Here is a 25,772-nt window from a genome sequence, read left to right on the forward strand (position 1 = left end):
AACATGGTAAACCATCCATATTTTTAGAATACAAAAATTCACAACATCAATGGAAATATTCAACTTTCACTACAATAGATACGAAATACACAACCCATAAATATCTACACACTTATTTCGCAAAAAAAAAACAAAGATAAGAACAATACCTGAAAACCTAGTAGAAGAAACTCAACAAATGGAGAGAAAGCGAAAGTACCAAATGAAAAGGCAAAATGAAATAGCTAGAAGACTCCGATATACTTTTTTTTTTCTGCTATACTTTTTAAAATTTATCCATCAATCAATTTTGAAACCAAACTGATCAGTAGAGAAGAACGAAAAATACAAAAATACCATAAAACCAAACTCATTTATTAGCGTAAGGAAGTCCAAATCAGATTTTGGGGTATAACGGTAAAGTGAAGATACTAATAAAAGAAAAGACAAAAAAAAAAACCTAAAAAGTGAACTAAGTGTCAAAATGATAAGAAAGGGTGGAATGGTAAATTTAGTGGACTTTGTTTTTCTTATATTGGTATAAACTATATTGAGAAATTGTTTTTAGTAACTTTTAGACATTTTTTTGTGTGAAATATTTCACATTTTAATTTTATTAATATCAATTATTTTTCAATTTTTTATAATTATATATCTATAATTATATATAAAAATATATCTTTAATCCATAATTACGTGTTTATGTGTTATTTTTATTATACTAAAAAATTATTAAACTATGAAATAATTTTAGCGTAATTACTAAAGAGTAAAATTAAAAAATATATATAATATAACAAAAAAAATATTCGGTATATATATATATATATATATATATATATATATATATTGTTTTATATTGGTAATAATCAAAATTAAAATAATTATAATTAGTGAATATACATGTTTACACATATATATGTTTTTTTTCTTTTTATTGTAACATAAATGTATTAAACTATAAAATTATTTTTATTAAAGGTTATTATGAAAATAAATAATTTGCATAAATATTTTATTATATAAATAGTTTTTTATTATAAATAATTATATAAATTTTAAAAAAAGTAATTATTAAAAAATAAAATTAAAAATAATTTTTATTAATAATTATTTAATTTTGAAAAGATATTTATTAAAATTAGAAATTCTACCTTTTGTCGTGTTGAGTACTCTAGCTTCCCTTTATACACTCCGTCTCTCTCTCTCTCGCCCTCCCCCACTTCCTAAAATCCTGGATTCCCTCGCAACAAAATTTAACATGCCAACCCTCACCAATTTCTACGCCATTCAAGATTTATCCCACCACAAAACCAAAGACGATTGCTGGATCCTCGTCGATGGAAAGGTTTAACCTTTTCCACTATTAACTCCTTTTTCTCTCCAATTCCCTATATGGGTTTTCTCTTCTTGCTTTCATGCCTTTTATTTTCTATAAAATCTCTGTAGTTGTGCTCATCCCTCTCATAATTTCTGTTTTCTTTTCTTTAGTATTGCTTGTTTTCTTTAGTATTGCTTGCCCCCTAGGATTTGATTTATGTCCTATGATATTTTTGGGAATATGTAATTTAAGGTTTTGAACATTTTGGTTGTTTCTCTATATAACTCAACTAATAAATGCATGATCTACTGACTAACTATCTTAGATACTTCTCTATCATCTTGTTCTCAGTGGAACTTTACATACCTTTGGTTGGGGAATACTTCATATCTTATGTTTTTGTTTTTCTCCCACACTTTTGAAATTTTTGTGACATTTTTTGGGATCCCACGTCAGTCTAGACATAGGATCAACTATGTTTTCGTTTTTCTCCCACACTTTTGAAATCTTTCTGATATTTTGTTAGTTCTACTACATTAGTATGCTATTTACCAAACATTTTATAAGCTAAAACAGCGTAGGAGTGTCCATCACTGTGACAAATGAGTAAATCAGTTACCTTTTTCTTTGAAGAAAGAAAGAATTAAAAGCTGTGGTTAATATGTAATGAACTTTTATATTAATTAGTGACACTGACACTCACACAAGCTTTTTAACTGATTGTTTTTACATATATTAGTCAAGAATATTTCTCATGCTTTTAATCTTTATTGTTCTTGTAAAAGGGATTGTTTACTTTCAATTTTTATCTTCCATGATTCAACTGGAAATAAATAAATTGAAGTTCTATTCCTGAATCTGCTGATAGAGAGCCTGGTTGGTATAACTACCAGACCATGGGTTTACCAGACACTAATGTGGTCATCCTATTCTTCCTTGATGTGTTACGTCATTCTTGACTTAGATATGTTTATGTAGTTTCAGAGACTTCTTGCTGGTAACTGCATCTCTTGGGAGTTATTTTTTTCTATGTATTAAAACATTATGATAAAATGGTCTCTTCTCAAAGAGGGTATTTCGAACTCAGAAAATAATGCACCTACTTTTCACACACAGATTTTCACGAGCTTCGTGATGAGCTTTACATAGTGTGGCAAACATATAACTGGTAGCTAAATGTAGAATCATGACACGAATAACACATGTTATTTGTTATAAATAGGTCTTCCAATGCAGATAAATTAAATATATGCAAAAATTAATTTCAAATAGACGCAGTTGCCAACAAGTAGTTTTCTGAAATTACATAAACATATGAAGCTCATGGAACTTTTATGTTTGCTCGTATTCTCTTCTTTGAGGCGAGACATTTTCATCATGATGTTTTTCTGAAGTCTTGTTTCAATCATCAACAATGCATAAATTTGTTATGAGATGATTGTTATGGCATTTCCTTTTCGTTTTCCTTTACAAAGCATTTGGCCTGGCTTACGTGCTGCTAGGATAATAAAGTCTTCTACATTTAGATATTGGTGCTCCATCATGTGCGTTATATACAGGTAATAAGTAGTGTGTGGAAGCATTTTGCTGATATTCTGTTCTGCACATTTTTCTAATTGTGTACTTAGATCGATCAAAATGTTTTTTTCTGGGGCATGTGGGGAGTCGGTTGAATAAAATGTAAAAGTTGATTCTTAATTGTGGGGAATGAAATCAGTTGATTAAATAGTTAAAATTGAGCTTGATTGTGGTTTTTCCACATATATAAAGATCAGGAATTCTGAAAAGCTGATGTTGGTTTTTTTTGTCTGCATTGCATTGCTTTCACTTGTTATTATCTTCTCCATCATACAGAAATGTTATAATAATGGTATATTTGGATTCTTATAGTTTTACAAGTGTTATTATGTTTGGAATTTTGTTGTTCTCTGTTTGAAATGGTTGTATTACTGGACCTATAATATTTAGTGCAAATAAGGCTGTCTATCTCAAGAGTTTAACCTCATGGAGCTTTTGTGGACTAGGCTCAAACTCATAAGAGTTTACCAAACATAAAAATACTATTGAATACATTTGTGCATATACATTAGAGTTAAACGGTTATGCACTTAAGAAGTTGGGAAATAAGAACAATTGTTCTTCCATTTGATGCTGAATAGATGACTAAATGGAATAATGTTGATCTTGAGCAACATCGTGGGGATGGCAACATTGTGAACTGCTTGAAAGTTCAAGTACTCCAACTTCAAATACTTTTGAGATTGATAATTTAGCTCTTGATGCTAATCTTAAAGATGCTTTTTTATCTGAGGAAGAACTTGATTGATGTTATCATGGATCATGAAGAACACACATAAGGAGGAGTAACTACCATAAGCATGGCCAAAGTAGGGAGAAGAGAGTCTAGGCTATCAAGGAGGCTTCTTGGGGGCTGTTGACTAGAAGCAAGGCTAAGAACGAGTTGGAGGAAAGGCTTCATCAAGCCAGCAAATTAATAAGGACTATTAGAAATAATAAAGGTAGTTTAGAATGAGTTAATCCTACCTTGTGTTCATTTTATAGTATAATTTGGGATTAATTCTTTATCTATTATACTCTAGGCACCCTGTTTGGTTTTAGATTAACCAAAACTAAGTTAGAATAGGATTGATACGTGTGCCATATGCTTTACAATTCGACAAAGCTCTCGGCCAAAAATCTATAAATAGGGACCAAGTGAGCTTCTTGTAAACACAACTTGGAAAATAAATGACATTGATGTTGGTTTGAGAAGTGTGTGAATCTTCTTCTACCTAAAAGCTCTATCTTAGGTGTATCATATCCTAAGTGGCTACACTCCTTTCTCTTTGCCTAATCTTGGTGAGTCATATCCTAGTAGGAAGAGTGTGCAACTATTCCATGTTCCTTTTCGAACTCCAAGATCGGAGTTCCAATTGAACATACATGTATCTTTTTTCCCTTCCTTTTCCATTTTTGGTTTCTATTATTTCTTCTTCTCTTCTTTGAAGCTTGCTTGATCAAACCACTCTTAACCTATAGCAACCAAGAACCGATCACTTTTAAACTCCATCTTGCACCTTGCAAACCTCATGGCCAGTAAAAAACATCACCAATGCAATTAAAGCTTTCAAGAACCAAGCCAAAAATCACCGACCCTTGAACATAGCTTGCAATTAATCCATATTTCATTCACCTAAATTCATCTATAAATCAAACCAAAACCAAAGACACCTTCCCCTAGGCATCCACAACACAATCAGGACATCAAAACCCATCACCAACTAGCTTCCACAAACATTAGCCTTCATAAACTTCCAAGATCTCCTTCAATATTTGAGCAAGATCCATAGAGTTTGACTACCTTATGATCATCTTTTACCCCATCAAAAATATGTAATGGTATCAGTAACCTGAATTGTGCTTCTCGAACTAACTTTGTGGTAGACTGACATTTAAAAAATAACTATTAACATAGCAACAGTTATCAAGTTATTGACTGAGTGACTCATCAGGATGGAGCTTCAACATTGCCTTGATTTCTTCCTTCAGACAGTAAAAAATAATCCTTTTCAAATACATTTGATCTGAGCACTTCAGGAATTTCCGGTCCATCTCATATTGTCCCATATACTCTTATTGAGTCCAATTGTTTCAATGCCATTTAATGTACATGTGAATTTTTAATTATCAAATCTTATAATCTTCTAATTCCTGTGGTGGGAAAACACACCCTACTTATGTTCTCAGTGAACCCCTCCACCATTGAAACCAGCTTAGGACATAGCCCTCCTTAGCTCTACAACACGAACTGCTTGAATTTCTCTTCATATGTTACCTTCTTCATTTGGGAACATTTCTACATTCTCCCTACCCTCACATATATGCATCACCCTACAGGCAATTCTATAGCCCTGAGTCCTGTTCTTCAATATTCTTTGATAACCATAGACCTATAGATAGTTTGGGTAGTAGTTGCGTGTGATCCCCTACTACACTTCTGTTTCTCCTACTGCATACCTATTTAATGATTGGTGTGATATCAGATTCCCTTTTTAGTCTTTTCTGCTCTTTAATGAACTCTGTCCTGTGGTTGTATAATCACAATGTTGTATGCTTTGTTGCCATCTGGTCTTCCAGTGGAGCTTATTTTGTAATTATCTGGATATTGTGAAAACTAACCTCTGTCTTGAGTGAGTGTGGTTCTTAATATATTTTTCCTTTAGTTTAAATCTGTCCCAAATCTGTCCCTATTGGTTTGCTACATTCTTTTCCAGCCACAAGCTGTTGACCCAACTTATTCAAGCTCCTTTTGAAACTAGCTTCTGTTATTCTCAATCCATACTTTTCTATTAAGGTTTTTGAATCCAAAATCCAACCTCATGATTGCTCAGCTGCTTGAAGCTTCCAAATGCTCTCCACTAATGTCTTTTCCAATTTCTCAATTGTTGTTCTATTTGTTGACCTGTTTTGTCATTTGCCAATGCAGGTATACGACGTGACACAATATTTGGATGATCATCCTGGTGGAGACGATGTAATCCTTGCTGCAACAGGTACCTTCCTCCATTACCCTATGAACTGCATGCAAGACTAAGCATGAAAAAATTCATCCAATGTTAGTATTCAAATCTAAATTCACCTTTTGTACTTTTCTTTAATGAAGGGAAAGATGCAACAGAAGAATTTGAAGATGCTGGCCACAGCAAAAGTGCAAGAGAACTTATGGAGCAGTATTGCATTGGTGAGCTCGACCCATCACCACCAGTTTCCACCAAGCATTGCTATTCTGAAAAGTTCATGCAGCTGACAAAGCAATATTGGGCTGTTCCTGTGACCGTTGTTGGTATCTCAGTGGTAGTTAGTTTCTTATACTTACGTAAGAAGTAACATTACACAAAGTCTGCAATTCAATTTATATTAATGTTGCAAATCATTGCAACAAGTTTTGTTTTGTATTCATTTGAAAGATAGATGTCATTAGAAAAGACTAGCTTATTCCAACATGATAACAATTGAGATATTCCATTACATTAAAGCATTGGTCAAAAAATAGATGATCAAAAAACATGCGCACTTTCAGATTTATTGATTAATTTGCGAAATCTTATTTTCTTAGAAAATTAGATGAAAGTGATATATATATATATATATATATATATATATATATATATATATCATCTAATTGATTATTATATACAATATTACATGTTAGTTCTTGGAATAATTGATTATCACAACAATTAATTAGTTATCTTGAGAAAAAAATGGATTTCCAAATAATAAGCTTTCTGAAATAATTGATTAGAGTCTTTCATAATATATATTATTTCTCTTAAAAACTTGAAAAAGGGTTAAGTTTCATTCGTTTTAAATCTGATATTTCTTTTTTAAGTCCATTAAATTGATGCCATAATCTATTTGTGAACTTTAATAGATAAAAACACAATCTAAGATTTCATTCATAATTTTTAACATTTATAATTTAAGAGAAAACAATAAAAAGCAATAATAAACAGGCAAGCAGTGAGCAATTAAAACTCTTCACTTAACTTACTACTACTCTCAAAATTTAGTCCTTTAAGCTTCTTCTTGATAGTAGCAAGATCATGATAAATCTAGTTGAAGGTTGTTCTTCATTTTTGAACATCCACTGATTGTTCCTTTTGATCATTCCCAATTTATGGAGTGTTGTTTCTCCAATTTTATTTGAGGGGATTGCAACAAAATTCCCCTATTCGGGATTAACTCCATGATGCTGAAAGACCTTTGTGAGCCTTCACTTTTGAAAAATTCCAGAAGAAGAAACTTCTGAATGAGTTTTTCATCACTCCAAAATCTTTTGAATGTGTTTTTCATCGTTAAACCAGCCTTCAGCTATGGCAGAAAGACTTGAGATGGTGAGGCTATTTGACAAAAATTTTGAGAGGGTAGCAGTGAATGTAAGGAGAAGAAAAATGCTCACATAAGAAGATTAATTCAAGCTAGAAAGATTTGCAGGTTTGATTTCATGTTAAACATCACTGATAGCCAAGCATTTAATCATTTTGTGCGTTGCCATCGAGATAAAAATTGTAAATCACATTTAATGTAGTGAGTATAGCCGTTTCATAATTTTTTAAACAAACAACATCAAACCAAAAGAATTAGTTATTTGAATCGTATAATCAATTAAAGTAGAGGATAAACATGCACACAAATAATCAATTACACTCAATTAGTGAAAAAATTAAATTTTATGATGATTTATTATAGCGGCTATAATTCACCCGTCATATTAAGTGAAGTAATGATAAAATTGTTAATATGATGAGATTTTTTAGGTCAGTCATACCTAAAATTGAAATAAAAAATAGAAGAGATAACATTTTTACAATAAAGTACAAATGTCGATAGTTAATTGCTTTTAATACGTAATCAAAATCATATTGGACTTTTCTCTCATGAGCATTTGTGAAAAACTTGAATATGTACATAAGTTCATCATGAACCTTGTGTATTCAAATTTGCCAAATTATCTTAAAAGTCTGACCTAATAAATGCTCCTATGAGACACATTAAGCTATTAGAAGCCATCTAAGACCAAACAATTAGGTCTTAAGAAGAAGTTCAATACCTTAAATGTTATAATATCACCATATTGTTGAATATAAAATATTGAAATCAAAGAATAAAGGGAGCAACTTTACAAATATGCCTTAATTTATGATGTTACCAAAAGATATGTAAGTGTAGTGTTTCAACTTAGAGTGTTTCTTGAAAGAATATAATGAGTAATATCAAAAGAACTTGCTATTAATAAGGAGACCATCGAAAACAATTTATAGAAAACAAATATGAGAAAAACTAATCAATTATCTTTAAAGGTAATCAATTATTTTGTTTTTCCTTATTATGAAAACACAACATGAAGAACTTAATTATTCTATCAATTAATGGTGAAATTAATGCGTATTGAAAAAAAGTGAGATCATTATGACATACAATTGATTAATTGTGCATGTGTGTTTCGAAATCAATTATGAGGATCAAACTTTTACCAATAGGTAAAAGAATTATAGTTAACAATCAAGCTATACATTATTTTTATTTAAGAGGATCACAATCGAACATTATTATAAAATGCATCAATTGTTTCATAGTATAGTTGATTAATTGAGCATGTGTGTTTTGAAATCAATTATTTGAATTAAATTTTTACCACTATCTCAAATATTAGTTAACAATCAATCTATAAGTAAGAAAACAAAGCGATAGGAAAATACAGTGATCTAAGTTGAGAAAACGTTTATTCAAAGTTATCACTTTCTCATCATTTTTTTTTCTCACCATACATAAAACACAACCTCTCTCTGAATTCAACGTTGAACAATGTACTTAAAGTGAGAAAGCAGAGAAAAAGCAAATCTATGGTGTCTTACAGCCTGGCCACTTAACAATCCCAGGAGAAAGAGTCTTAAGAATGGGATTTCTCTCAAAGAAATTTGTTGGTCTCAATTCAAATCCAGTGCTCAACAAGGGCATTATAGGAAAATCCTCCTGACACGGAACATGGTGGATTCCAACCACGTACCACAGTACAATGTCCTTGTTCTCAATACCTCTGTTCCTGCAAAATTTTCAATTTCAAAACCCACGTTAATAATGCAACAATATCACACCAATGAAATTTATGGTGTAAAAATATCATTTTCGATGCTAAAAATGTGGTCGGAAAGGTAAAAGATGGTTACTGCTTAGTCCAAACAGCCAGCGTATCATCTCCACGGCTCTGATCAACATATAATCCACCGGCCCATTTCTCAGTCCTATTGTAAGGTGTAACCCAAACATTGTAATTGGTGAAGGCACCACGTGTTTGAGGAAAGTCGTCTTCGGTCAGAAGTGGATGAGCTGCTGCATTTGGAATCAAACGGTACCCCACCTCGTTTCCGGTGGAAGTCTTCTTGTTAGGGTTCACCACTGCTAGCTCCGACGGACTAAACCCTAGTTTTATCTTTGCATCAGATTCACTCTTCACAACCTCACTACTAGTCGTCCAATAGCTCTTTCTCTTCGAACTCTGCTCACTCACTTCCACAGTCTTCAGATCGGTCTTCACAAAGGAGTTTCCCACACCGTCAATGTCGAAATCAAGATGGTATATGTAGTAATGATCGTGGTATACTCCGATGCTGTGTTCTGACACCAATGTGCCATGTTGGTCACTCTTTATCTCATCATTGTGAGTAATGTCCACTGCCTTAATTTCCAACATGCCCGACAGTGATATCTGTTCAAAGATTTTTAAAATATTCAGACTGATTTCTTGTTACAAAAGTTAAAGATCAATAGTTAGATTCTTTTGGGTTATGTCATGATCAAAATCTCTAGTGTTGTTACTTTTCACTGTCTGTCTCAACAACATAGCACATGAGATACTTTCTACTCATAGCAAAGAGCCCAAACCAAACATGTTTTTTATCCTGCTACAATACTATATATAAATAGTCATGCATTTCATATCACGGGATAGTACTATATATTCTATTATTATCACCACCTCATTTCACATCTAATAAATCATCAATATATAATACATATAAATAATAAAGTAGTCATTGTAATTTTTGCGGTACATAAACATATTTTAAGTTCTTAAATTTTGAAATCAAATTAAAAATAGTCCTTCAGACTTGATTATATTATAGCCTTTTTATTTGTCTGTCAAACTATTTTTTGGATTAATGTTTGAGTCATTTTTTCAATTTAAATTTAAAATCAAAATATATTAAAATTTAATGTAAAATTAAATTTCAATTTTTTATCAAACTTAAAAATATTATAGACATATTTAACTTTAAATTAAATTATATAAAATATTTAGTACACGGACGAAAGTGGCACACATAATAAGGAAACAGAACTTACAGCAGGCTTAATTGAACCACTTGTTTTGAACTCCCAATCCAAGACGTTGTCGTAGTTTCCCACTGTAACCACTGATCTAACTATCAGAGTGACGTCAGATCTAACCTCTCGTATCTGAAAACAAAACCAAGGAGACACTTAAATAATAAGAACCAACACATAGCAATTAACATTTCTAATATTTTTATTTTTTAATTTTAGTACTACATAAAAAACTAATAATTTTATTATATAATAAATATTATAATGAAAGTTAATAAAGATAACAGTGGAGCTTCTGCGGAAGAAAAACAAATTTGATTCTATACTGAATTTATTTTGTTGTGTTTCTTCCCGTGTCTTCTAGATATACCGATAAATATTAATTTTAAAATTGTAAAATATATAAAAAATATTTTTAAAATATTAATATAATATGTTTTTAATGTGCAGTAAAAAAATTAATAAATTCAAACAAAAGAATTAAAAAGATAATAATATTTTAATTATTAAATTTTGACAATTTTTTTTATAATATAATATATATTTTTAATGATTTTGAAATATTAAAAAAAATTATTTAAAAAATAACATTTAAAATTATAAAAAAAAAATTTCAAAATCTAATAATTAAAATATATTTTTCAAACTAAAATAACGTGAAACTCTTACATCCTCGTGAGGAATTCCTGTTTCTGTGTGACGCCAACTGATACCACCATACTGTTCGAACACACAGATTGCATTCTGCAACAGTTGAGGGCTTCCATCCCTTCCAACAACATAGGCATCTAGGAATTGTGCATGTGGAGGACAATCATGCAAAGGTTCCAAAGAAACCATAGATTGACCAAACCCGAATTCACCGGCATCGAAGAATGTCTTGTAATACCATTCCTCGCTCGGATCCTGGTATGGCACGAATAGTTCAGAAATGTATCCTCTGTATAACACTGAACGAGATTTATGCACTTCAGGGTCGTAGATTGATGCTGTTGAAATTATCACTCCTGCTCGAACATCGTATCCTATGTGAAACTTCCAATTCGCCCAGCTGAACCAACAAAACATCCACTTTCTAACTTTAGAAGCTGAAACATGATAACTTGTTACCAATTCTACGTTTTTATCTTAAGTAAATATTTCGATAATGAACATAATACATATGACGTGTTTGAAAATGAATTAATATTGGTAAATGGTTACTTTCATTCCACTCTCAGAAAATTCATGAAAACTTATCTTACCAAAACACATTAATTAATTTACGTTTTTAACAATTTAGAGCATAAGTGAAACACCACGAAGACAAAGACATGTTGACTTTATATAGGACTTGTTTTGGAAATGAATCTCACCTTTTTTTAAAAATAAAGTGAATACAGTTTTCATTTTCATGGGTTTAAATTCAACTATAGACGTGATGAAAAATCTAATGTTACTGTTTTTAATTACTCATTTAGTTCGTGATTTCATCTTTTCACAGATGAAAAATAGATCACGTCACTTTTCACGAATCGAAACTAAATTGAGACTAATTAACCGAAGGATCAACTTTAAAATTTTCAGACAAAAACAGGTAATTAAACCTTTTTTTTTCATCAACCATTTAAACCACTCATTTTATCTATTGTAAAGTAAAAGGTTCACTTTAATCAAAGGAAATTTAGGTGGTCCACTTCTTATCTATGTACTGTCAATGTAAATCTTTTCTTTTCTTAATAGGTAGATAATATAAATTTCCAAGTAATGATGGATTTAACACCTTAACTTAGTGGGTTAATTAGGTCTCACTACAATAATATTTTAAAGTAAAAATAATTTTAACAAATTAAAAAGGACACATGCACATCCTAATATATATATATAGCTCCTGTCCCCAAAATTTGTGTAAAATATAGACATACATTTCCTAATGAATTTAATAATTCATATAATAAAAATTTATATTTAAATTTAATTTGCACATAAATTATTAAAACCCTAATTTTGGTGAAAGAAAAATAATTCAAAAATCCAATGGCCATTCCTGTATTCCACTGTAGATTTATCCTCTTTCAATTTAGTCAATAAAATTATTGTGATTTTGTTTTGTTGATATATCAAACGGTTTTTTTTGTCCCGTCATGAACCAAGTGAAGTTCCTGATAGTTAATATATGGATTAAGATCCTGTATGTGTAGTATTATAAAAACTTGATGAGATCTCACTCGTGCATTTCTTTATTTTTAACAGATAATAAAAAAATCTGATGTTTAAGTTATGTATATACCTTTTACATCATTGACTTGTATTATTTTTTATAAAAAGAGTTTTACTTTGATATATACCTGACACTGTGTCCTTTGATGGTGAAGCCAGAACCGTCGGGTTGATAGGAGGCAAAAGAATGAAGCCTGGGACCAAACGGTGGTTTCAAATGCGAAGCTCGATATTCGGTGTTTTCCGCCTTGGGAACAGGCTCAACAGCGTTATCATGATAATCAATGATCTTCATCTGTTCAAGATCAGCCAGAATGGTTATTCCGTTGATGGGTCTCACGTAGATATTGGCGGTTTCTTCCTTCATGAAGCACTCGATTCTCAGAACCCTTTTGTTGCTCTGGGTTTCGCCGTACCATCCGACGGTGAAACCGGAGCACACCACTTCCGACAAGTTCAAGCCCCTCTTTTTAATGGACTCCACGAAGGGACCGTGCTTGAAGGGGAGTTGCAAGGCGTCGCTTTGCTCATCCACCGTTAAGGTGGGGAACCCGTTTCCGCTGTGGATCTTGTCGGAGAGAACCCGAGAGGATCGTAGGTTTATTGTGAGCTCGTGGACTTGGGAGTTTATGATGGCGATGACGAAGGCGTTGCGTGTGGTTGCGGCGCCGGTTGAGACCCATTTGAGGACAGTGGCTTTTTCCGGGTCGTCCAGTCCTACGTAGTGGAACTTGACATGGTTTGTTTTGGTCGGGTATTTGTTTAGGACTATGGTTTGGATGAGGGTGATTTCTTGCTTTGTTAAGGGGTCAAATGGGTGTGTCAGTTGCAAGGGACCAATGGAAACTGTTTCTTGAAGGAAGCAGAAGAAGAAGAAGAAGAAGAAGAAGAGTGTCGGTAGTGATAAGAGGTGGTGGAAGAGTTTCATGGTTCTAGTTTATGGCATTCACTTCCTTACAATAACAATGAGAACCACTCCCTTTATATAGAGGAAAGTGAGGTTAAGAAGGTTTTACATTTTCAAAGTGAAAGAATGGTTTAACATTCTTCAATAATGTTAAATTAAATTATTTGACTAAAATATAAATTAAATTGTTAAATTATTTTTATCAGTAATAATAAATATATTAATAGGGATAATAGGGTTGTCCCAACCCAAATACACAAAAACAAAGTAGGAAGAAAAGGAAAAAAACAACAAGAACAAATATAAACCATACATCTTTCTCTTCTATAATTGTTGTCCACCAAATTATAAGAAAAATTATAATAAAAAAGAAGACTAGAACATGAACTTGATCTACCACTCTTAATGGCAGTATGAATCCAGCATAAAATCATAAGCACAACACCACACACCAGTATAAACTCAATACCACAAATAAATTGTTGAATATAAGATTAATAAAATGAATTCTAGGGTGAAGCTAGAAAAATCATGTATTAAAAATCAAAATACTATTCAAATTTTAATGCATGCGTGTGTATATATATATATATATATATAAATAACATATTAATACTAAAATGGGTTATTTTTAAAATAAAAACAATAATATTTATCTTTTATCTCTCTGAAATATTTTCTCCCACGTTTTTGTTGTGACAAGGAGAAGTACATATACGTTTGATTGGTTATTATGAGTCCACACCCTATCATTTTATACAATCATTTTTCAACTACTTTTATTAATTTTTTAATGAAATAATTTAATTTACATGTTTAAATTAAATATCTTAATCATACAATAATTTATGTTTTAATTAAATATTTTAATTATCTTATAGATACATAAAGAGTCAACATGAGTTTAAAGTCATCTCTCAGTCCAGTTTATCTTAAAGTCATCTCTCGATCTGGTTTATCTTAAGTTTATCTTAGATTAATTTGAAAAAAATAAAATATTTTAAATATGGATCAAGTTGAATCTGACTTATTGAGTTAGATTTGACACAGGTTAATCCTTAATCCATTGACAACAGTTTTTTCTCGTATTTTTAATTTTTTATTATAATTATTCACTAATTTTAATTTTATATAAGTTGATATTTTATTTTTTTTTAAACTAAAATATTGTTCAATTAGTATTTAAATACTTTAAATGCATAGTTTACTTATTTGTCCAACTATATAAGTTAACAATTTGAATTTTACTTACTATTTTTGTAATATTACTTTTAATTGTGGTTACTGTTAAGTAAAATAGATTAACACTTTGATTTTACTATTATATTATAAACAAGCATGTTGAGTGAATTCACTTCTATTGTACTACAATAAATATATAAAATAATTTGAAAGAATAAAAATATACTTAAATGACATAACACATTTAACTCACTAACTCGTCTTTGGTCTGATAGAGGACTATTGATGGATTCCATACAAGAAGAACTTGAAGATGAACTTTTGCAATTCAAATGACCTATGATAAGGTCAAAGAGCAAAAGATTGAACGAACAAATCTATTCAAGGGTCATGATGCTACAAGCAATTGGAAATTCAAAGGATATGAAGATCATGGATTGGAGCACCCTTATAGATTATAATTTTAAGCATTTAAAGCATATGTAATTTAATTTAATTTTGTAAGTTTCTTGGATGAACATTTCGTTTCTATTTTTAATTTTTAAGTTATTTTGAGCCCAATATCTTTGGGCTTTCTTTTAGGGTTTTTTATGTTGTTTAAACATTTGTGCCTATATATATATATATATATATATATATATATATATATATATATATATATATATATATATATATATATATATGGGTACCAAATACATTTGTAGACACCTTGGATAGTCACATTATATGCATTTACATCCTTTGAGAGATGATTCTCTTGGTTCTTGGATTAGAACTCTGATTCTAATCAAAGATTAGCATATTTGTGACGAATCTTCACTTGATTTATCAATCCGTTAGGTTGTGGCGTCCCCATCTTTGTCTTATTATGCATTCTTCTTATTTATATATATATATATATATATATATATATATATATATCTTATGGTACTCTCTGATTTATTTAATGTTTTACATAAGGAATTCAAATTCAGAAACGATCGTAATAGAGTCTATTTAAGTATTTAATAATAGTTAATTAAATAATTATTTAATAAATGTGGGTAATGGGAACCTTTAAGGCAATAAATGCGGGATGTTATGATGTGGAAAAGTACTAACTAAAGTGGTTAAGAGTACTTAATTGTGTAAGAGGACTTGGGTTCAAGTCCTATTTATGTCAATTTGTGTGTTATTAAATTAGTATTATTTTTAATATATATTAATTATGTTGTGGAATGTTATAATAATTGAATCATATTAATTAGTATGAAAGATAAATTGGTTGAATGGTTGTGCATTGACTTGATGCTAATCATGGTATAGGTTCAAACCTTGAAGAACCCAAATTATAAACTCTATTTTGCTACTATTTTTAGTTTTGGCTTGAATTTGAAGGGTTAGAGGAAACGTCCAGAAACCGCCAGAACCTACTTTTTGGGTTCTCTGCTATGCACCGCCTGGCGGCTAAGTGTTGTCCGCCAGGCGACACCAACCGGCCTACCCAGTTCTTCCTGATTTTGGTATTTTTGTGATGTGGGGATGCTTGGGAGTGATTCTTATGATACGAGATTAATCGGTATGATGAATTATTGTCTGTAAATTTGTAATTGGTGGACTATTGCATGAACTTGTACTTGAATTGGGGATTTAGGGTTCATGTGGGATGGGAATTGAAAAACGTGGATGATCTTTGTGATTAACAATGTTGATGTGGAAATTGAAGTTAACATGATTAGATTATGAAAACTGGATACTGTGTGTACGTGAAAGCATGTCAGTCTGAACGTGAATTGAAATGGGGGTGTCTGTGAATCCTGTTGGATGCGAGAAAATGTGGCAGAACCCAATATTGGCATGAACCGCCTGGCGGCAGGTTGCCGCCAGGCGACGCATCAAAGCAGAGGGTGCTTGGCGATGTTTGCTGCGAGTTGTGTTCTTGGGGAGTCGCGGGTTATTTCTGTGAGAATTGGATTAGTGGTCATGGCTTTCCTCTTTAAAATTGGGTGAGGGTGAACATTTTAACGTGTGTGTACTAAGGATCATTTTGCGGTATGACTTAGGTGTAAATGAAATTTGAGAAGGGTATTGTAAACTGTAAAATTGTATTGGGGCAAATGGGAAGGGTTACAACGTTGATATTTTGTGAATTGTCCTAAATCGATGAATAGAGTAAAGTATGCTAAGGAATTGAAATTACTTGGTTGGGCGTGAAATACTTGTACATATGTAGTGGTGGTTGTCGTGCTATGTTCTAATGTTATGATTTATGTGTGAAAGATGCATTGCAATTTTGGGTTCTCTTAAGATCTGTGAACAGTGCCAAAAACTAGTAGCATTGCGCTACTGGTATGGCGCCTGGCCGTGCGGGGCAAGCCGCCAGGCGATAAGGCTCTAAATTAGTGGCAGTAGCCACTGTCTGCGGGCGGTGCCTGGCGGCAGGGTTGTGTCCGCCAGGCGGTGACGAAGTTGTGTGGCTCCTGTTTGTTTAGTGGCGCCTGATGGTGGGGGTTTGGCCGCCGGGCAGTTTGCTTCCAATTTCTGACTAGCAGCGTTTAAGCGGCGCCAGGCAGTTTTGGTTGCTGTGAAATTTGTTGTTGCTTTGATTAGTGGACTTGAAGGACTAAGTTCACTTACCTTTGTATTTGGGCTTGATGGACTAAGTCCAATAGGGGTTTGGGATGTGCTTGGTGGTGGGACGCATGATGGGCATGGAACTAGTTAGTTCTCGTCGGCTACTAAGAGGCGAGGAGTCCTTAGTATGGTGATTACATGCTTCGAACGCACGATGGGCAAGGAATAGTTTTATTCCCATTGGCTGCTATTGGGCGAGGAGTCCATAGTATGGTGATTGCGTGCGTGCCAGGGTCCAAGCTAGGAAAGCTTGAATGTTTTACTACAAACGAGGAGTCTGTGGGGTTGGACTATGAGCGGGATAGGCTCGTAGGATTGGACCACAAAAGGGATAGTTTGGTGGGAGCACAGTAAAGTCCCAAGACCTAGTTTCATGCATATGACTCATGAAGAACTATGAGATCAGGGATGGGTAATTTGAAGTTGACACATTTGAGTAAAATTTATTTCTTGGGATGGGTGTCATATTTATTTTATATTTATATGTGCATAGCTCACCCTATCTGTTTGTGTGTGGCGATGATCGGATAACTTGTTATTCGGGAGCAGATGATTTGACAGGTGAGCTAGGAGACACTTGAGTTCAGAGAGCAGGATTATATGAGCATTTGAAGACTTTGATCTTTTGATCTTTTTTTATGTTTTTGAACATTAGCTATTTTAGTTGTTTTATGGTTGTAATAAATTTTTGATCGCGAATATTTGTAATGTATGCGATTCTGTGGTTTTAATTTTCCCACGTTATTGGGAAAGTACTGATATAAATGAGATTTGACCGTTAATAATTTGTTTAATTATTTTATTATATTTATTTTAAAAGTAATATTTCTTAGGGATGTTACAGTAGACACCTTGGATACTCACATTATATGCATTTACATCCTTTGAGAAATGATTCTTTTGGTTCTTGGATTAGAACTCTGATTCTTATCAATGATTAGCATATTTGTGACGAATCTTCACTTGATTTATCAATCTGTTAGGTTGTGGCGTCCCCATCTTTGTCTTATTTTGCGTTCTTCTTATATATCTTATAGTACTCTCTGATTTATTTAATGTATTACATAAGGAATTCAAATTCAGAAACGACCGTAATAGGGTCTATTTTGGTTACATAAATTTTAACTTAAAAAAATGTGAACTGAGTTAAATTGACTCTTTTTTAGTTCAACTTGTGATGAGTTAACATGTGTGAGTCAGATTCACTCACTTTAACATCCCTAAATATATAATAGTTGCTAAAATAAAAATCATAATCTTAGTATAGTAATAAATGGAAGGGAAAACAATTTCATTGATGTAGACATTCCTTTTTCAGTGCATCCAATAATTAATTAGATGTGTATAATACACACATGCATAACATATGCCACTTAAACTCAGCTTGTCATGCATGAATAACTTTTCAGCTTAACATACTTTTTTTTATTATCAACGCTGAATTTAACATACATTATTAGAAAAGTTTGGTCTTTTGTGTCATAGGGATTCATGTATCAACTACTATGAGCTTTTTAAACAATCTAGAAAACTCAAAAGTGAAGTTTTAACTTGTTAAGATTATTGTGTCTTGAATGTTGTGTCTTCTTTAAACAAAACTTCTTTTGAGCATCGTTTAAAGTAGTTGCATGGAGAATATATATATATATATATATATATATATATATATATATATATATATATTATCTTGATGGTGTGATAATTGCATGTTCTTCGAATGACACTTAAATCAAGGTATTAGTTTACAAAAACATAATATTATTTCTTAATTATTATTATCAAAACTCGAAAGGCGTCTTATCAAATATTTTAATAATTAATATTTTTTTGGAAACATTGTTTTAGCATTAGTAAATAATTATTGGATGCACATATAATAATGATGCATGAAAAATATCTTATCACTATGCTTCTAATGTTGCTAAGCAAATATAACAAACATATGTAATAATCTATATAATTGTTGTCATATGTCATAGCAAGACTTTTAATGATGATTGATCACAGAATCGTCATCGTAAGACTTTTTTAGCGATGATTCTATATTTAAAATCATCGTCATATGTCTTTGCAAAACTTTTGACGACGGTTCTCTAGTTAACTATTGTTAAATACTTTGCAATAATTACAATATTGTCATCGCGTCTTTTTTTACAGCGAGGTCCTACGAGTGTTGTTAATTAATGTCGTGGATAACGATTTTTGCACTAGTGCCATGAAAGCATAAGTACTCGAGATTATTAATGGGAGGGAATTTTGTCCTTCTCCCCTTCTTAGAAGGCTCTCCAACTCTCCAACTTTATGTTTTCCTTAGAAAGGGCAGGGGTTGACAGATAGTTCATCTGAAGAATTTTATTAAAGAATAGAGTTAGTGTAAATCGAAGAAGCATCATCTACGATGGCAATGAATTTTGGGTTGACCAAAGGACGTTGTTGATAAAAGGATTTAAAATTAGACGAGGAAGGCATGAGGAGGTATCTAGGAGTAGAAAGGCGAATGAAGAACAAAAACTTGAGGCGGGAGCAAGGAAGACAAAAACAAAGATAATAGGAAATGAAGTGAGAAATGAAAGAGAGCAATATAAAGTAAGATAATGCAATGTTCCAGAAGAAGGGGAGACGTTTTGCAAATAGCAGCAAGGAACCCTTGTCTTCTAAAAATTAAAACTTCTAATCAGAGTGTTCCACGTGTCGAATAATGTATGTGAAAAAGCATGTTGGAAACACTAAAAGAGTAATCGTGACTATAAAAACCTCTCATTAATGAGAATAGAGGCATTAAATGCTTTAAAAGGACCAATAATTAGATATGACAAATAAATTTGTCATCGTGGGTATTCACTGAACTCGTCTCCGTTTTGACGGGGAATCCCCGCATTGACTAGGTATGGGGAATCCCCGATCTGTTCAATTGGGGATGGGGATGGGGATGTACATATCCCCGCCATAATACTCGTCCCCGCCATATCTTCATCCTCGTTTAAATTATTAAAATATTCACAATTAATTAAGTAACCATATATATATATATATACTTTCTTTTTTTATTTCTTTTAATTATTTGGTTTGTTATGAAACTCATTCGCATCTCCAATATATTTTTTTATCTTATCATAACCTTTATGTAATTATGTAAAAATGATGTATGTCAATTAAAAAAAATTATTTATAGCATTTGAATATTTCTATTATTTTTTTAATATTTTTATTTATTGTATTTTTTTTTTCACATGAGAATGTTTAATACTCTCAATTTAAGTGTTTAATAACATAAACCTTTCATTTACTAGGTAATATAAAAAAATTACTTTTTATTATTAATTTTTGTTTCATTTGAAATACTTTTTTGTTTCGCTAAAACATTTTTTGTTATTTCTCGACCATTGAGTATATATGATGATATTTGAAAAGTTTTCTTAGATCTTTAACATATTTTTCATCTTATCATACCTTTAATTATACATTTGTTTTCAAATTCCTTTCAATAGTCTCCAAATTGTTTATAAGACACACACTTGTTTATTTTTTAATTTTTTTATTTTTTTTTATTTTCATCATGCAGAATACTATTTCAATATATTTTATCTATTTATTTTTTATTTTTTAACTCATTACAATCATATTTTAATTTTTTTCACTATAATTGTATACATAATTTTTATTTACTACAATATAAAAATTTAATGTAATTGCCATGAATTTTTTTTATCACCATCTAACATATATTGGAGTTCAAAAGATACAAGATGTATGTTAAAATTTTATTATTATGTTTATTATTTATTTTTTGCGTCATTTTGATCAAATGATGTGTTATAACTTTTATTAGTGTATAGAAGAGAGATTCATTATAATTTAAAAAATTGAAGTAAACAAACATTTAAAATGTATTTTAATTTGAATATTTTTTTCCTTTTATATTCTTTTTAAAGTAATTTTAAATTTTATCAACTAGGTTTCATTAATATTTGCAAATTAATAAATGTTTTGGTTCTCATGAAATTTTATTTGGTATTCTAATCTAAGATATAAACAATTATAATTTATTTCAAAGTATTTGATATCGAAGAAACAACTATCCTCATAATATTGAATATTTGATAATATTATGTTTCCTTTACGTTAATTTTTTATTTATTTTATAAAAATTAATTAAAATTAATATTAAAGTAGTAAGAATATGGGTACGGATATGAGTATGAGACTATACCAGTTGTCAGGTGGGATGAGTATGAGACAAAAAATTTAATACCCATTAAATTTGGGTATGAAAATGAGGATAAATATTTTTTACAAAAATAAATATGGAATAACGAAACTTATCCTCGTCCTGTTGTCCAAAAATTCGTTAAACTGAATACAAGTATAACTTAACCATGAGCTAAAAACAAAGTATAATAACTTATAAAAATTTAATAATTATTAACTTTTTTTCGAATTGAATGACTTATGTACTTACCAAATCTATATTTATATTATTATTAATACCTTTTGACAAACCCAAAAAAATTAAATAGTAAAATCACCACGATATTTACAATATCATATAATATATTAACTACTTTAAAATAAGAAAAAGATAATATTCACTAAATATATAATATTATATGATAAAAGTAGAATCCATTTAAAATAACATAACTCATTTATAATATTATTTGTTGATCCTTGAGCCTAAAAAAATTATAAATATACACGATCATCCTATAATTGCTTTTACCGATGAACTTCCTTCTTATAATGATTTCAAGTTAAATCACACATCAACATTAATTATTAAGTAAGATTTTCAAGGATCTCTGTTGGACAAAATTTGACCCATGCCTAGACTTCTCAGGACCATGAAAGCTATTATGTCCCATCCCAATGATCGTATTCGACCTCGATCCACGTGATGTGAATAAAAAGTCTTAATAAATATGTGTTTCAAATATTTTATATCAACAATTTTTAAATGAAAAAAAAAACATTATCTCCTAAACTTTTATTTGGATTTTCATACATAATTCAGTTAACGTTTTCCCTGTGGACTGTGGCCAAAACATGAAATAACTTGGTGATGTGGTCCAATGTCTGATTAACAAAAATCTAAGGCTTGGTACCTTTTTAAACACATAAAACAAACAACAAGAAATATGAAAAGGAGATTGTATTTTGAAATTTAAGTTGTCCCATGAGATTTGCGAGAGAAAGATTATATGCAAATTTATTAAGACCTAATAAATTGTTTTTTAAAATTGTGTACATACAGTTATATTTTTATTCACTATAACATAATAATATTTAAAATAATAGTTCTAAATATATTAAACTTACTTTCGGTGTTTTATTTTTAAAGTTTGTGGCTGATGAAAACTGAAATGTGATTACGCGAAGACATGGCATACGTGGAAGTGATAGCTGCACATAATGTGGTGGTGGAAGCATGGCCCTGGACAGAGACACTATAAAGTAAAGCAACGTGCATAAACAAATTGAGGCACGATTATATATAGTGAAACAATTATTGTTTGGTTTGGTAGGGTTATGACGCGGCGTCTATGGTGTCTCTCTGCAACAACCTTATCTCATAAGACACTCTTTTCTGACCGTTGATTTACCGTTTATCGTGGGCAATCACATCTGCGTCTGCACGGAAGTCTCATCCTACGCTCCTTATTTGTGCTTCAATCACACCATCAACACCCACCCACAAACAACTGGCTCAGACCGTGACCCATCATGCTTCCTCTACCAACTCGCCTCAAACCATCTTCACTTTTATTTTTTTTCCTTTTATATTTTGACTCTTCAAGTGTAATATAAAAAAAGTCGTAGCCGCAACATCATTCATAGGTAAATATAAATATTGTAAATATTGTAGTGTTAATTATATTTTTAGTTCTTATTTTTGTTTAAAGTGGTCATACATTTTAGTTTTCAAAGATAAAAAATAAATAAAATACAATTTTTTAATTTAATTATATTAAGTTTTTCTTATCATGTCAAACACATTTTATATCAATGTTAAATTGTTTATACTCTTTTTCTTGGATGTCTACTAAAAACATTATTCATATTTAAAAAATATAACGTAATTTAGTTAAAAATTTATATTTATTAATTTCTAAGTTTGAACATCAAAATATATCAAAATTTTGAATAAAAATAAATTTTAATTTTATGTAAAAATTTACAGAAAGACATGGTTAACTCATTAAAATATAAGAACACATTAAAATTATAGATAGAGAAAAGAAGTAATATAAAAATATAAGACAAGGTATAGTTTGTTGTGTAAGGCCCATTAAATTATTTTATTCTTTTCTGCCATAAAGTGAAGGGTTGCCCTTTGTAATTAGGCCTAGGACTAGCCCAAGTGATAAAATCAAACCCTAGTCTGCCCTAACACTCACTCTCACTCATTCACTCTTTCAGTCGTCTCTCTCAGCTACGCCAATAAAGCTCTGTTAGGGTTGCTACCTCGCCTCGGACAAGTCTGCTCCAAGCTCAGTTTTGTTTTCTGCTCCGTGTAAGTGATCCCCGATCTCATGCCTTTACTCCCTATGAGCTCTTTCCCAAATTTTCTCCTTTTAGGGTTCAATAATAACTTTGTTCTGCTACTGTTCCGCCAGTTTCCAAGTCCCTCTCTCGAGCTGCTGTGCTCCGTGGTCCCGTGTCGAAGCCTCGTGTAACCCCTTTCCAGGTACGGGAAGTTAGGGTTTCTGCAAAATCGATGTTAACATGATTGTTTGTGTATGATTCGTGTGATTTACGTTTTGTATGTTGCCCTGAGTTTGTGAAGTGTATTATTGTGTGCGCTTGGCCTGGTTTTGCCTGTTATGTGAGTGAACAATGGGCGGAAACTGATAATCTCGCCCAAGCGAGCTGGCCTCACCTAGGCGAGATGAGCAGAGGCTCACCCAGGTCTTTTCGCGCGAGAGGTCGCTCAGGCGACCAGCTCATTTTGAGCGAGCGAGTATCTCGCTCAGGCGAGGAAGGTCTCGCCTAAGCGAGACAGCATGTGAGCCACTGTTTCAGTCCTTCGAGCCTTCGCCTAGGCGAGGAGGGCTCGCCTGAGCGAGAGACCCTCTCGCTTGAGCGAGAGGCTGGGCGAGAGTGTGTGATTTAGTTGGCTTTCTTCCCGTTGGTGGATGTTTGGGGTATAATTAATGGGATTACTGTATGATGGCATGATGGGATTGAATATATATGATGAGGGGATGCTTGCATGTAATGAATGGTGAGTTTGGCATGAGCTTATGTGGGATATACATGAGGGGTTGGATACGCATGTGGTCACAAATCTGACATGAACAACTGCAAACATTGAGGATTGGTAATTTAGTGGCATGATATTGATATGAGGGGAAACGTTTTCTCGTGATTGGTAACACGAGTTGGTATTGGTTTGACATGTGATACATGAGGGTTGTTTACAGGTGTTGGTATGAATTTTCTATACATGGTGTATACGTTATTTCTTGGCTGATTATTTATGTTGATAAGTGGTCAGTACGTAATCCCTTGGAGTCTCTAGGTGAGGCTTCAGGGTCGTGCTTCAGTGGTCGGGATGTAATTCCATGACCCCTGTTAGTGGGTGTCCATAGTGGTGCCCCATCGGTATAACTAGGTAAGGATTCAAGGTAAGGTTGCATCCTGACACTCTAAGGAGTCAGTTAGTCTCACCTAGAGCGGACTGACTCCTGTGGTGAGAGTAGCAGGAGGCCTGAAATTCATTAAGGGCTAACCTTGTGGTGAGGGAAATTGATTTATTGTAACACTTGTAACACATAGCTCGGGGGTGAGCAGCTCGGGAGTGAGCAGAGGTATCCACCACAAGTGCAAGCATCTGCTGAATCCGACCAGGTTATACGTATCCGGATGAGTCGAGTCGTGTCGTAGTGTATTCCCTGTGGCATCATAACATGCTTGGTTGATTTGAGTGTACAATATTGTGAAATTATATTTGATTTGATGGATGAAATCTTTTGTGCTCTAGCTTGCCCTACTTTTATTGTTGTGTGTTCTACTGTGTGGTACTCTCCTTTGCGATGATCATCAACTTGTTGATGTGAGCAGATGCGAGGAACACCCGCGGGCAACAGGGAGGTTATAGTTCCGCTGCATAATCTATATGGGCTGGTTTTAGTTTCTTTATTGGGCTTTTCTTTAGGGCTAAGGCCCATGTACTTGTTTTCCTTGGATCTACATACTTTCTTTGTAAACTTTTATCCAGTTTTCTTTTGGGCATCGTGATTGTAAGGAGTTGAGTTTTAAACTCCAAGACTGCGCTATTATGTTATCTTTTTGTAACGCTTCCTTTAATTTCGTATATTAAATTAAATGGGGTGTTACATGTTGAACACTAGAGAATTCCTTTAAGGACTTATCTCTATTATGTTATACAAACCGTAAGACTTATTTATATTTCTTTATACAAACTCTTTAGAATACAACAAACATAGGGTGAAGTGAAAAAAAAAAATACACTACTAAAAAAACTCATTTTTCTAGCCAATTTTTTTTTTAAATTTTTTTTTTCTAGAAAATACTTACAAATTTTGTTGTGAAAAAAAATTTGCAAGAAATTGCTACCAATTTTTTTGCAAAAATATTTTGTATAAAACACCTTTTGCAAAAATTTTGTAGGAAATACTTGCAAATTTTATAATTTTGTAGGGAATGATTACGCACGAAGAA

General features: G+C 31.9%; 2 protein-coding genes across 2 annotated transcripts; one reads left to right on the forward strand and one right to left on the reverse strand.

Moving 5' to 3' along the window:
* The first annotated feature begins 1,154 nt into the window (after positions 1–1,154).
* LOC114171820 (cytochrome b5) lies at positions 1,155–6,383 on the forward strand. Its single transcript, XM_028056650.1, has 3 exons — positions 1,155–1,327; positions 5,787–5,853; positions 5,964–6,383. Exons 1-3 carry the CDS (start codon positions 1,241–1,243, stop codon positions 6,185–6,187), a joined length of 378 nt encoding a protein of 125 aa, XP_027912451.1. The 5' UTR covers positions 1,155–1,240; the 3' UTR covers positions 6,188–6,383.
* Positions 6,384–8,559: 2,176 nt separating this feature from the next.
* LOC114167043 (primary amine oxidase-like) lies at positions 8,560–13,356 on the reverse strand. The gene is made up of 5 exons (XM_028051968.1): positions 12,517–13,356; positions 10,859–11,240; positions 10,208–10,321; positions 9,031–9,569; positions 8,560–8,906 (listed from the first exon to the last, which is right to left on the reverse strand). Exons 1-5 carry the CDS (start codon positions 13,314–13,316, stop codon positions 8,705–8,707), a joined length of 2,037 nt encoding a protein of 678 aa, XP_027907769.1. The 5' UTR covers positions 13,317–13,356; the 3' UTR covers positions 8,560–8,704.
* Positions 13,357–25,772: the final 12,416 nt, after the last annotated feature.

This window comes from Vigna unguiculata, chromosome 2 (genome assembly GCF_004118075.2).
Source record: "Vigna unguiculata cultivar IT97K-499-35 chromosome 2, ASM411807v1, whole genome shotgun sequence".
Lineage (NCBI taxonomy): Eukaryota > Viridiplantae > Streptophyta > Magnoliopsida > Fabales > Fabaceae > Vigna > Vigna unguiculata.

Bases quoted from the DNA above. Each gene is read 5' to 3' on its own strand.
- LOC114171820 (XM_028056650.1), top strand. From the start codon at position 1,241: ATGCCAACCCTCACCAATTTCTACGCCATTCAAGATTTATCCCACCAC. The intron at 1,328-5,786 runs GTTTAACCTTTT...TTGCCAATGCAG, and splicing joins GGATCCTCGTCGATGGAAAG to GTATACGACGTGACACAATA. The intron at 5,854-5,963 runs GTACCTTCCTCC...TCTTTAATGAAG, and splicing joins TGTAATCCTTGCTGCAACAG to GGAAAGATGCAACAGAAGAA.
- LOC114167043 (XM_028051968.1), bottom strand. From the start codon at position 13,316: ATGAAACTCTTCCACCACCTCTTATCACTACCGACACTCTTCTTCTTC. The intron at 11,241-12,516 runs GTATATATCAAA...TTGTTGGTTCAG, and splicing joins ATCAAAGGACACAGTGTCAG to CTGGGCGAATTGGAAGTTTC. The intron at 9,570-10,207 runs GTAAGTTCTGTT...ATCTTTGAACAG, and splicing joins GTGGTTCAATTAAGCCTGCT to ATATCACTGTCGGGCATGTT.